Source organism: Oncorhynchus masou, unplaced genomic scaffold (assembly GCF_036934945.1).
Source record: "Oncorhynchus masou masou isolate Uvic2021 unplaced genomic scaffold, UVic_Omas_1.1 unplaced_scaffold_2338, whole genome shotgun sequence".
Taxonomy (NCBI): Eukaryota; Metazoa; Chordata; class Actinopteri; order Salmoniformes; family Salmonidae; genus Oncorhynchus; species Oncorhynchus masou.
The window spans coordinates 30296-44637 of NW_027008800.1; the positions used below are offsets into that span (position 1 = coordinate 30296).

General features: G+C 43.1%; 1 protein-coding gene and 1 pseudogene across 1 annotated transcript; one reads left to right on the top strand and one right to left on the bottom strand.

Annotated features, from left to right (window-relative positions):
- Positions 1–2680: 2680 nt before the first annotated feature.
- On the top strand, positions 2681–3917 carry LOC135533360 (cytochrome c oxidase assembly factor 5). Its single transcript, XM_064960709.1, has 3 exons — positions 2681–2916; positions 3238–3321; positions 3427–3917. The coding sequence occupies exons 1-3, from the start codon at positions 2815–2817 to the stop codon at positions 3466–3468; spliced, it is 228 nt and encodes a 75-aa protein (XP_064816781.1). The 5' UTR covers positions 2681–2814; the 3' UTR covers positions 3469–3917.
- Positions 3918–8097: 4180 nt separating this feature from the next.
- On the bottom strand, positions 8098–9364 carry LOC135533361 (uncharacterized; annotated as a pseudogene).
- Between the last annotated feature and the right edge of the window lie 4978 nt (positions 9365–14342).

Consider the following 14342-nt stretch of genomic DNA (forward strand, 5'->3'; position numbering starts at 1 on the left):
CCACTGATTCCACTCCAGACTTTATCATGAGCCCGTCCTCCCCAATTAAGGTGCCACCAACCTCCTGCGGTTTCATTTTATTCCATGAAAAATCTTTGCGACTGAAGGAAACCACATCTATCTTTCTACTTCCTGTTTGACAGGAAGTCAGTCTGAAAGACCTCTAGTGTCCTTTAAGTGGTAAACTAATCAGACTTTGGCCTTGACTTTGCTCACCTGAAGGGATGTATTGCTATATTCATTTTATTATTATTATTACGACAATGACGACGTATGAAGGTGAATTAATTTATTTCAAATAAATCTTTCATTTGTACAAGAGGTTCAAAGAAAAAAAAGATTTATGCTACGGTAGTTGATGTGTGCGTGCATTTGTTCTTTTTGTCCCCGAAACGAGCTGCTTGGTATTTCATGTTGTCTTGTCCGCTGGTTGGTTGAGATAGAGGTTGAATCTAACTGCTGTTCCAGAGTCAGTTTTTGTATAACATTTCTCAGATGGTCAAAGTTAAAATGAAGGAGAGCTGACATCAGAACAGGCCTTAAGCCAGAGATCCTGGCTGAGGTTGTGCTAGATCCATACCCATGTGCCTTAAAGTCCTGCTCCTCCATAATGAGTCCGGAGCAGAAGTTCCCTTCATTCACTCCCTTCCCTCTGCCCTACAATAGAGGATGTTGACTCTTTTGAAGGGATTTGATCACGTGATACAAGATTTACAGATGACAGGGGTAACGGTTCCTCCATAACTCGCCACCAATTGTACAGTGTGACTCATGTTTACCATCAACAATGGGGGATACATTCACTTCATTACATTTTATTTTGATGACTTCACTATATTGAAATGATATATTGAACAGATGATCAAATGCTATTTCGAATGTTGCACTGAGTTTTCAATTTACAGTTTTGAATGCTCCATTCTATTGTTTTTTGCTGTTGCTGGGCTTTCATTTACCATCTCCCGTTGGTTATGTCATTTTACACGTCTGACATCATCAGTGAGTTCTACCCCATGTGATGTCGGATCCTGTCCAATCATTCAATTGGAGACTGCTGGCAGTGGTTAGACAGGATGTTGCATTTATTCTATGTGCCATCTAGTTGCAGACGGATGCATTCGTACCAGTGGAGGCTGCTGAGGGGAGGATGGCTCATAATAATGTCTGGAACAGAGCGAATGGAATGGCATCAAACACATAGAAACCATGTGACACATAGAAACCATGTTTGATACCATTCCACTCATTCCGTTTCAGCCGTTACCACGAGCCCCAATTCAGGTGCCATTAACCTCCTGTAATGCTGACGGCCACGCCCCCTGTGGGCGCATCTTATCTACTCTGATTGTAGCTATAGCTATTGATGCATTGGTTCAGGATAGGTCTAAATGTTTTTTTTTTTTCATGAGAAATGTTTATACAATAAGCGATTTTATGAAGATAGAAAAACTCAATCAAAATTCCATCCATGTGAGAGAAGATTGTGATCGGTTTGATTGGGAGTGCTATTTTAAATGTCAAAGATGTGCATGCACGCACGTCCAATTCTAAATCAGCCCCTACATCACATCACAGCACTTAATGTTGGTCTAGTAGGGTTGGACAACTACAGTATAAGGAACAAATCCCAGCTACACTATCAGAGGGCAAGCTGGTGCCTACCCAAATCTTTAAATAAAAACTCCTAGGTAGGATAGCGGGCCACTTTGTACCAGGTTTGCTTGTCTGTACAGGTCCTTTATTTATTGTGTGATTGAGTGATTGGTCAACTTTTTGAATGGAGCTGGCCCCTCCCCTGAGCCCCCTTGTCAAACCAGACCCTCTCGCTCACACCTGGGCCTTTATTTAAAGAGCGCAACGGATTAGAACCTTCAGATAGAAATCTATGCTGTAGATCCGATATGATTCTCTGTGTAGAAATGGGAATCGTGCCAGATCTATACATTACATTTCTATCTGCAACACACTAGCGAAGGATTTGCAACCTCCTGAATTAATAACCTCTTAAGGTGGAGGACTGCTTGAGCAGAGGGGAACACAAACTGTGTTTCTCACTAGTTTAAAGGGGGTTACTTCCATCCTTTTTTGTGCCCTTCATCCACACTTATCTAAGATTGTTTAGAAAAGCAAAATGGAGGTAAGTCTATTATTGAGTTGCTTGCCAAGACCCCAGAGGTAGATGAAAGATAAGAGACAGCAAGACTATTTAGACAGTCAGGCTCACCCCACCCCTGCCTGCTTCCACCTTCTCTGTTCTCCCCATCAGGTCATGTCATGTGCCTTCATCCCTACGTTGGTATATCTGCCTCTGATGATTCTGACATGGATTTACATGGACATCATTGAAATAAATCAAAATGGTTGATACAAATCACACCCATCTGTTTTCTGCCTTGGTTTCATTATTTCACATAATTCACTGTCTGATGGGAGAATGCCTCATTTCCATCAGCCACACATTCCTATAGAGTCAACCATCTAGGTTCAAAATGCATCAAGAGATGGCATAAACATGTTGGAGTTGCTGCAGGATCTATGGAAACAGCCTTGCCATCGTTTTCCTTTTGATGTTCTGCTGAGAGATAAGCTTTGAGTGGCACCTAGCGGTATACTTGAAAAAGTACATGTTAAAAATCTAATTTTGCTAAAACTACAAACACTCCCAGCATGCATGTAGTTCCATTTTTGTATTCCCAGGATACTTTGCGAATCAAATATGGTGGCTTGCATTACAACGTTCATGTAACATACTGTTAAATATATTCTTCAAATCTAAATTTCTTGCGTAATTGTCTTAAATTCAAGTGCAACACAATGCCTAAATTCTACGAAGACAAAGAGGAGGATGGCAGGGCCTGTTCGGGAATCAGGGAGGACTTCAAGGCATGTCTCCTTCAACACGATTGCGTTGTAAAGGTAACGTTATGGAAAATATGATATTCCCTTTCATCTGAAGTTATGGTTTGCTAGCTAATATTATGCTTTACAGTTTTACTTTTATAACATCCCTTATTTCAAAGCGTAGGACTACCTTAAATTGTAAATTGTGGCTTGTTGGTTGGTTGAGCCACACTTCCATTAAAAAAAGAAAAGTGCAGCGCTTTCTACACCTGATCATTCTGGAAATTGATGCATGTGTTGTGTGGTCAACGTAAACGGCGAGAATGATCAATAACATCAAAACACTAGTCTTGGTACAAACATGTTTGACTAACTCCATGTTGTCCATTCCTGCAGGAGGGGAAGATGCCCAGTCAGTGTCTGAAGGAGGGCCACTGTAAAGCACTGCAGACCTCTTTCTTCGAGTGCAAGAGGTCCATGGTGAGATCACGGGTCATCACTGACATCAATGACATTCATTCAACACTTGGAATATCCTTATGTATGGAACTGACTTGTTTCTGATCTTTCCCTCTATTTTTACAGTTAGATAACCGGTCCAGATTCAGGGGAAGGAAAGGCTACTGATGGACCAAAGTTGAAAATCTCACTCACTGCAACACTCACAGCACTGAAATGATTAATTGTGAATAGTAGCAAAACTAACTTAAAGGGGTCCAAATGGGGGTTGTATTTTATTATGCTGACTTCACTTGAACACTTGATTTGAAGTGGTTCTGTAGAGAAAATATATGCTCTTCAAATAGGTATGTTGGACTTATTACCTCCTGAAGTGATGAGTGAGTCTGTGAATAGGCCTACCACAATGCAAAGCATAGACACTTGTGTGTGTGTGTGGAAAAATGCTGGGCTGCTCTTCTGTTTCCATGTTTTGAAATGAGTGAACTTCAAGGAACTCTAAAGCAGGACTGTCAGCTCCCACCTTGGCTGTTCTGATGATTGACAGGATTGACAGACTGCTAAATTGGGCCTCTGTTTTTGAACAACTGTGTGTAATAAATGTGTCATTGAACAGGTGAAGTGTTTGCGAATGTGCTTAAAGTGTGTCATTATGGAGTCTTCAATGCACGCAACTGCTGGTATGAGTTTAAATTACATTCGATTTATTTTATTCCAGTTTTATTTTTACTGACAATACAGTAAAAATACATGGTATCATTCCTACAGACCTGAGTGAACAGCAATATTAATAGAAATGGGGACATACAACTATTACATAAGAAATTATATGAAATCTAGTTAAACTCCTTCACGAATGTAGGTAAAATGGTCGTTCAGATTTCTATGTACACTAATACAAAAAATGTATTCATTTAGCATACTCTCTTATCTAGAGCAACAAAGCATTTAGGGTTAATCAATCAAATGTATTTATAAAGCCCTTCTTACATCAGCTGATGTCAAAAGGTGCTGTACAGAAACCCAGCCTAAAACCCCAAACAGCAAGCAATGCGGGTGTAGAAGCACGGTGGCTAGGAAAAACTCCCTCGAAAGGTCGGAACCGAGGAAGAAACCTAGAGAGGAACCAGGCTATGAGGGGTGGCCAGTCCTCTTCTGGCTGTGCCTGGTGGAGATTATAACAGAACATGGCTAAGATGTTCAAATGTTCATAAATGACCAGCAGGGTCAAATAATAATAATCACAGAGGTTTTAGAAGGTGCAACAGGTCAGCACCTCAGGAGTAAATGTCAGTTGGCTTTTCATAGCCGATCATTCAGAGTATTTCTACCGCTCCTGTCTCTTGAGAGTTTAAAACAGCAAGTCTGGGACAGGTAGCACGTCCGGTGAACAGGTCAGAGTTCCATAGCCGCAGGCAGAACAGTTGAAACTGGAGCAGCAGCACGACCAGTTGGACTGGGGACAGCAAGGAGTCATCATGCCAGGCAGTCCTGAGGCATGGTCCTCTGAGAGAAAAAGAGAGAATTAGAGAGAGCATACTTAAATTCACACAAGACACCGGATAAGACAGAATAAATACTCCAGATATAACAGGCTGACCCTAGGCCCCCAACACACAAACTACTGCAGCATAAATACTGGAGGCTGAGACAGTAGGGTTCGGGAGAAACTGTGCCCCTGTCCAACGATACCCCCGGACAGGGACAACCAGGCAGTACATAACCCCACCCACTTTGCCAAAGCACAGCCCCCACACCACTAGAGGGATATCTTCAACCAACAGCTTACTATCCTGAGACAAGGCCGGGTATAGCCCACGAAGATCTCCCCCACGGCATGAACCCAACCCGGACAGGAAGATCACGTCAGTGACTCAACCCGCTCAAGTGACGCACCCCTCCTAGGTACGGCATAGAAGAGCACCAATAAGCCAGTGACTCGGCCCCTGTAATAGGGTTAGAGGCAGAGAATCCCAGTGGAGAGAGGGGAACCGGCCAGGCAGAGACGGCAAGGGCAGTTCGTTGCTCCAGAGCCTTTCCGTTCACCTTCACACTCCTGGGCCAGACAACACTCAATCATAGGACCTACTGAAGGGATGATTCTTCAATAAAGACTTAAAGGTCGAGACCGAGTCTGCGTCTCTCACATGGATAGGCAGACCATTCAAAAAAAAATGGAGAAAGCACTTAAGTATTGGTATTTATTAGGATCCCCACGAGACACTGCAAAAGCATCAGTCACTCTTCCTGGGGTCCACATGAAACATGACATCATACATATTGACTAACATTATTAGTCAAGGACTGAAATACACCCATTTGAAATGTCACAGCCTTCATATCAGTACATACACACAATATCTAGGTCTAATACATAATACAGTGCAAATGACAATATATATAAAATGGCTGTGTCTCTTCACAGTCCCCTTCGTGCAGTAAGGTGATCTTTTATCTTTTTTTAAAACTGGTTTTATTGCTAGCTTGAGTTACCCGGGGTGGCAGAGATGTCCATGTATTGATAGCTCTATTTAATACTGTGTGTTTCCCAGTATGGTACCTTCAACACATCAATACCTCACACAAAGACCAATAATGATGCAGTCAATCTCTATTCAACTTTGAGCCAGGAAAGACAGACATGCACATGTACATTAAAGTGCGATACGTGCTGCTTTGTTCTGGACCAACTGCAATTTACCTATGTCCTTTGCCGCACATGACCAGACAGCTGGGCAGAAGTCCAGGTGCGACAAAACTAGGGCCTGTGGGATCTGTCTTGTTGACTGAGATGTCAAGAAGGCAGAGCAACGCCCTATCATGGTCAGACCTCTTCCCATTTTAGCAACCAATGAGTCTATATGTTTTGACCTTGAAAGCTTGCTATTTGTATTCTTATTTACTAGGGATCTACTCTTCCTGGGGTCCAAACAAACACTATTTAGGGTTACACCCAGCAGTTTAGTCTCCTCACCTTGCTCAATAGCCACTTTATTCAATAATAGATCTAAACCAGGTTTAGGGTTGAGCGAGTGATTTGTCCCAAAAATGACGCTTTTTAGATATTTATCACCAGCCTATTGCTAGTTACCCATTCTAGAACTGACTAGAGCTCTATGTTAAGTCTCATTTATTTATTTTACTGTTGCAGCCGACATGTATACTGTTGAGTCGTCAGCGTACATAGATACACACAGGCTTTATTCAAGGTCAGTGGAAGGACATTTGTAAAAACAGGAAACAATAATGACCCAAGCCGGCTGCCCTGCAGTACACCACACTCAACTGAATTTGTATGAGCGAGGCTTCCATTAACGAAAACCCTCTGTGTTCTATTAGACAGGTAACTCTCAATCCATAATAAGGCAGAGGATGCAAATCCATAATACCTAAGTTTTTTCAGCAATAGGTTATGATCAATGACATCAAAAGCTGCACTGAAGTCAAACAAAACAGCTCTCACAATCTTCTTACTGTCAATTTCTTTCAGCCAATCATCAGTCATTTGTGTCAGTGCTGAGCATATTGAGTGCCCTTCCCTATAAGCATGCTGAAAGTCTGTTGTTAATTTGTTTTCTGTGAAATATTTTTTTATTTGATCAAACACCATTTTCTCCCAAAAGTTTTCTAAGCACTTGTAACAGGCTGATTGGTTGGCTGTTTGAACCATTAAAGGGTGCTTTGCTATTCTTGGCTAGTGGAATGACCTTTGACTCCCTCCATGTCTGAGGGCACACCGTCTTCTAGGCTTAAATTGAAGACGTGGGAAACAGGAGTCACAATGTATTCTGCTACCAACCTCAGCAATCTATCATCCCGGTTGTCGGTACCAGGAGGTTTGTCCTTGTTTATAGATAGCAACAATTGTTTCACCTCTTCCACACCCACGTTGTGGAACTCAAAACTACACTACATGTCTTTCATTATTTGGTCTATTATGCATAAATATGAAGGCTAAGCATTTGTTGTTTGCATGTCTTACTTACCTCAAGTGGATGGCAATATCAAAGGGCTTTGTTATGAACAAGCTATCTGTCCCAATGAGATGGAGCTGAGTTTGCTTTTTTTCCTAGCTTTTTACTATTATTCTTTATATCATTTATGTTTGTGCCATAGTATAGTTTTTTCTTTTTGTTTAGTTTAGTTTAGTTACTGAATTTCTCTATTTACTGTATGTTTACCAGTCTGCTGTATTGTCAGACCTATTTTCTATTCCCTTTGCCTCATCCCTCTCAGCCATACAGTTTTTCAATTCAGCATCTACCCATGGAGATTTGGAAGATCTAACAGTCAGTTTCTTTATCCGCGCATGTCTATCAGTAACCAGAAGAAGCAGTTTCATAAATGTTTAGTTTAGCGTCCGGATGTTTCTCAATACACACATCAGACCAACAAATATTTTTCATATCTTCGACATAGAAATCATTGCAAAACCTCTTGCATGATTGTTTATGCTCAAGGGCACATCGACGTCAACAGATTTTGCCCAGATTTGCCCTTTGTATTGAGCAGTCATTCACTGTGTGGCCCTATTTCATGAACCCACACATTGTCTGTCCAAGATCAAATACAAAGACATGAAAATATGTTCCTTCTTAAAGTGATGGTAAAAAAATGTAAAATAAATGTTTTCCTGCAATTCGTATGATATGTTACGAATTCCAATTTGTACAAAATGTTACGAATTTGTAAGTGCTTAATGTCCTCTTCAATCTCTTTAACCAGTTGAGTCTCTGTTCTCTAATCAGCTGTGTAAGTGAGGGCCACTGTTGTAATGTTTCTGTTAAGGAGGGATTATGGTGTGTGCTCAAGTAATGGTCTTGGGGTGACTGGGTGAGGTTGGAGTTGTCACTGTTCCCTGGTTCCGGTCCCATAGAGTGGTTATGGTCATCAAACATCTGTTAGTTTAGTTCTACAGTTTAGTGGTTAGCTCATCAGCTGCTCAAACCTCTCCATGTTCGCCTTCCTCATGACAAAGGCCTTGTGAGTCTTCTTCAGCATGCCCAGTGTGTTCAGGAGCACCATGTGGTCGCTCTCACTGTGACAAAGGCGTCATCAATTGCCGCCGCCATAGCGTAGGAGTCACATGACACAAGTCCCATACTGTCAACCATCTGCGCATGGCAGCGCTCGCTGTAGGACTCCTCCATGGTGTTACGGAAGATCCGGGCTATGAAGCAAAGCCTTCTCTGACTCCTGAGTCAGCCAGCCATCACACCAGGACTGTAGAGTGGAACCAGAACACAAAAATATCAATCACAATGTAGAAGGTATTGGTTGTATTTTATCATTTATTCAGGACGATGTAAACTGCTTCCGTGATGGCGGTCGAAGTTGTACTCCGCACACACTGTGGTGTTTCCTCATTAAAGCCTATGGCAATCCACCCATTAATCTATATATTTACCATTAATTTACCAGATAAGCTGACCTGAAGCAAATAAATCATAGCCCAACACTCTGTGTTGTCTCCCATGATGTAGAGGCCTTTGAGTTGGCTGGGAAGGGAGGGTTCCAGGTTGGTGAGGGGAGCCGTGGCCACCAGAGATCTCTCGTTCACGTTTTGGTCCAGAATTTCCGGGCCATGGAAGTGTCCCGAACTGACCACATTCCCAAGGATGAGCTTGGCAGCACCTCAGAACATGGGGATCTACAACACGGAACACAGAGTGGCCAGAACCCCGCAAATTAGAACATTATAGTATTCCCTCTACGCTTTCACTTCATATGAATTCAATCTTAGAGCCCGGGCCTGTGTCAGTGGGCAAAAACATGTCTGGGTGCCAATCGGTTTCTTATAGCGAGTACTTTGTTGTTGTCATGGCAATGTTTGGTGTAAACTCCAGCCTCTCTCCACAGTTCTGCTTTGCTCACTCTGCTACATCTGTAAACAGATTCAATAGAACAGCATGTCAAATCAGTTATCTCTTTCCAGAGCTCTAATTGAGTAGAGCTCCACTGGCATGTGTCTGAGACGGAGATAACAACAGTGTATTGTCAGAGAGGTCAACAGACACTACATAGCATCCTTCCACAACATGTGATCTCTTACCGTTAAATGCATATTCTATGCACCATGTGATGATGTAAGCACATTCCTTTGGGTGTTTGTTTACAGAGGAAAAGCTGCCTTGACAATTCTATCTAAATAAACCATATGAATCTCATTGCCAGGGTCTTACATCATCTACCTTTTAACAATAAAATAACTGAACACAACAACACTATACAGTGCCTTCTGGAAAGTACTTAGACCCCTTGACTTTTTCCACAGTTTGTTACGTTACAGCCTTATTCTAAAATGTATTAAATTGTTTATTAAATTGCAATCTTGTCTCATTTATAATAAAAATAATGACAGAAATATCACAGTTACATTAGTCTTTAGACCCTTTACTCAGTAATTTGTTGAAGCACCTTTGTCAGCGATTACAGCCGCAACTCTTCTTGGATATAACGCCACAAGCTTGGCAACTCTGGATTTGGGGAGTTTATCACATTCTTCTCTGCAGATCCTCTCAAGCTCTGTCAGGTTGGATGGGGAGCGTTGCTGCACAGCTATTTTCAGGTCTCTCCAGAGATGTTCCATCGGGTTCAAGTCCGGGCTCTGGCTGGGCCGGTGCCTTTTGGTAAATCCAAGCGGGCTGTCATGTGCCTTTTACTGAGGAGAGCCATCCACTGTCAACTGTGGTACCTTTTATAGGCAGTTGTGTGCCTTTCCAAATCATGTCCAATCAATTGAATTTACCACATGTGGACTCCAATCAAGTTGTAGAAACTTCTCAAGGATGATCAATGGAAACAGGATGCACCTGAGCTAAAAGAAAAATTAAATAAAGTTGCGAAAATGTATAAAAACCTGTTTTTGCTTTGTCATTATGGGGTATTGTGTGTAGATTGCTGAGGATGTGTATTTATTTAATCCATGTTAGAAAAAGACTATAACGCAAAAAATTTGGAAAAAGTCATGAGGTCTGAATACTTGATAGAGTTCAGTGTGTCAAATCGGAGGGCCTGTTGTCCGGCCTTTGGCAGTCTCTATGGGGGTACCATAGGGTTCAGGTCTCGGGCCGACTCTTTTCTCTGTATATATAAATGATGTCGCTCTTGCTGTTGGTGATTCCTTGATCCACCTCTACACAGACGACACCATTCTGTATACATCTGGCCCTTCTTTGGACACTGTGTTAACAAACCTCCAAACGAGATTCAATGCCATACAACACTCCTTCCAACTACAAATACCTAGCTCTCCTTCCAGACTCACAGACTCACATTAAGCTAGGTATTTGTACAGACTCAATCTCCAATCCAAAATTAAATATAGAATCGGCTTCATATTTAGCAACAAAGCCTCTTTCACTCATGCTGCCAAACATACCCTCGTAAAACTGACTATCCTACCGATCCTCGACTTCTGTGATGTCATTTACAAAATAGCCTCCAACACTCTACTCAGCAAACTGGATGTAGTCTATCACATTGACATCTGTTTTGTCACCAAAGCCCCATATACCACCCACCACTGCGACCTGTATGCTCTCGTCGGCTGGCCCTCTCTACATATTCATCGCCAGACCCACTGGCTCCAGGTCATCTATAAGTCTTTGCTAGGTAAAGTTCTGCCTTATCTCAGCTCACTGGTCACCATAACAACACCCACCTGTAGCATACACTCCAGCAGCTACATCTCACTGGTCATCCCCAAAAGTCAACACCTCCTTTGGAGGTGAAGCTCCCACGCTGAGGTCTGTCCAACGCTGGTCCGACCAAGCTGACTCCACACTCCAAGACTGCTTCCATCACGTGGACTGGGACATGTTTCGTATTGCGTCAAATAACAACATTGACGAATACGCTGATTCGGTGTGCGAGTTCATTAGAACGTGCGTTGAAGATGTCGTTCCCATAGCAACGATTAAAACATTCCCTAACCAGAAACCTTGGATTGATGGCAGCATTCGCGTGAAACTGAAAGCGCAAACCACTGCTTTCAATCAGGGCAAGGTGTCTGGTAACATGACTGAATACAAACAATGCAGCTATTCCCTCCGTAAGGCTATCAAACAAGCTACGCGTCAGTACAGAGACAAAGTAGAATCCCAATTCAACGGCTCAGACACAAGAGGCATGTGGCAGGGTCTACAGTCAATCACAGACTACAGGAAGAAATCCAGCCCAGTCACGGACCAGGATGTCTTGCTCCCAGGCAGACTAAATAACTTTTTTGCCCGCTTTGAGGACAATACAGTGCCACTGACACTGCCTGCAACGGAAAAATGCGGTCTCTCCTTCACTGCAGTCGAGGTGAGTAAAACATTTAAACGTGTTAACCCTCGCAAGGCTGCAGGCCCAGACGGCATCCCCAGCCGCGCCCTCAGAGCATGCGCAGACCAGCTGGCTGGTGTGTTTACGGACATATTCAATCAATCCCTATACCAGTCTGCTGTTCCCACATGCTTCAAGAGGGCCACCATTGTTCCTGTTCCCAAGAAAGCTAAGGTAACTGAGCTAAACGACTACCGCCCCGTAGCACTCACTTCTGTCATCATGAAGTGCTTTGAGAGACTAGTCAAGGACCATATCACCTCCACCCTACCTGACACCCTAGAGCCACTCCAAGTAGGTCCACAGACGATGCAATCTCAACCACACTGCACACTGCCCTAACCCATCTGGACAAGAGGAATACCTATGTGAGAATGCTGTTCATCGACTACAGCTCGGCATTCAACACCATAGTACCCTCCAAGCTCGTCATCAAGCTCGAGACCCTGGGTCTCGACCCCGCCCTGTGCAACTGGGTACTGGACTTCCTGACGGGCCGCCCCCAGGTGGTGAGGGTAGGTAACAACATCTCCTCCCCGCTGATCCTCAACACTGGGGCCCCACAAGGGTGCGTTCTGAGCCCTCTCCTGTACTCCCTGTTCACCCACGACTGCGTGGCCACGCACGCCTCCAACTCAATCATCAAGTTTGCGGACGACACAACAGTGGTAGGCTTGATTACCAACAACGACGAGACGGCCTACAGGGAGGAGATGAGGGCCCTCGGAGTGTGGTGTCAGGAAAATAACCTCACACTCAACGTCAACAAAACTAAGGAGATGATTGTGGACTTCAGGAAACAGCAGAGGGAACACCCCCTATCCACATCGATGGAACAGTAGTGGAGAGAGTAGCAAGTTTTAAGTTCCTCGGCATACACATCACAGACAAACTGAATTGGTCCACTCACACAGACAGCATCGTGAAGAAGGCGCAGCAGCGCCTCTTCAACCTCAGGAGGCTGAAGAAATTCGGCTTGTCACCAAAAGCACTCACAAACTTCTACAGATGCACAATCGAGAGCATCCTGGCGGGCTGTATCACCGCCTGGTACGGCAACTGCTCCGCCCTCAACCGTAAGGCTCTCCAGAGGGTAGTGAGGTCTGCACAACGCATCACCGGGGGCAAACTACCTGCCCTCCAGGACACCTACACCACCCGATGTTACAGGAAGGCCATAAAGATCATCAAGGACATCAACCACCCGAGCCACTGCCTGTTCACCCCGCTATCATCCAGAAGGCGAGGTCAGTACAGGTGCATCAAAGCTGGGACCGAGAGACTGAAAAACAGCTTCTATCTCAAGGCCATCAGACTGTTAAACAGCCACCACTAACATTGAGTGGCTGCTGCCAACACACTGACACTGACTCAACTCCAGCCACTTTAATAATGGGAATTGATGGGAAATTATGTAAATATATCACTAGCCACTTTAACTATGCCACTTTGTTTACATACTCATCTCATATGTATATACTGTACTCGATACCATCTACTGTATCTTGCCTATGCTGCTCTGTACCATCACTCATTCATATATCCTTATGTACATATTCTTTATCCCCTTACACTGTGTATAAGACAGTAGTTTAGGAATTGTTAGTTAGATTACTTGTTGGTTATTACTGCATTGTCGGAACTAGAAGCACAAGCATTTCGCTACACTCGCATTAACATCTGCTAACCATGTGTATGTGACAAATAAAATTTGATTTGATTTGATTTGATTTGGCCGCCTTTCCTTCCAGTTCTCTGTTGCCAATGACTGGAACATATTTGCAAAAATTGCTGAAGTTGGAGACTCATATCTCCCTCACTATCTTTAAGCATCAGCTATCTGAGCAGCTCACCGATCGCTGCAGCTGTACACAGCCCATCTGTAAATAGCCCATCCAACTACCTACCTCATCCCCATATTGTTTTTTTGTTTCTTTTTGCTCTTTTGCACACCAGTATTTCTACTTGCACATCATCATCTGCACATCTATCACTCCAGTGTTCATTTGCTAAATTTGAATTACTCTGCTACTGTGGCCTATTTATTGCCTTACCTCCTTACTCCATTTGCACACACTGTATATAGATTTGTTCTATTGTTATTGACTGTACGTTTGCTTATCTGTAACTCTGTGTTGTTGTTTTTTGTTGCACTGCTTTGCTTTATCTTGGCCAGTGTCACGTTCTGACCTTAGTTCCTTTGTGATGTCTTTGTTTTAGTTGGTCAGGGCGTGAGTTGGGTGGGCAGTCTAAAATATAACCTAGCCACCATGATACATTAACACAGGGTGAGGCATATCAAATATAACCTAGCCATCATGATACATTAACACAGAGGCATATCAAATATAACCTAGCCACTATGATACATTAACACAGAGGCAGATCAAATATAACCTAGCCACTATGATACATTAACACAGAGGCAGATCAAATATAACCTAGCCACTATGATACATTAACACAGGGTGAGGCAGATCAAATATAACCTAGCCACTATGATACATTAACACAGAGGCAGATCAAATATAACCTAGCCACTATGATACATTAACACAGGGTGAGGCAGATCAAATATAACCTAGCCACTATGATACATTAACACAGGGTGAAGCAGATCAAATATAACCTAGCCACTATGATACATTAACACAGAGGCAGATAAAAAATAACCTAGCCTCTATGATACATTAACACAGAGGCAGATCAAATAT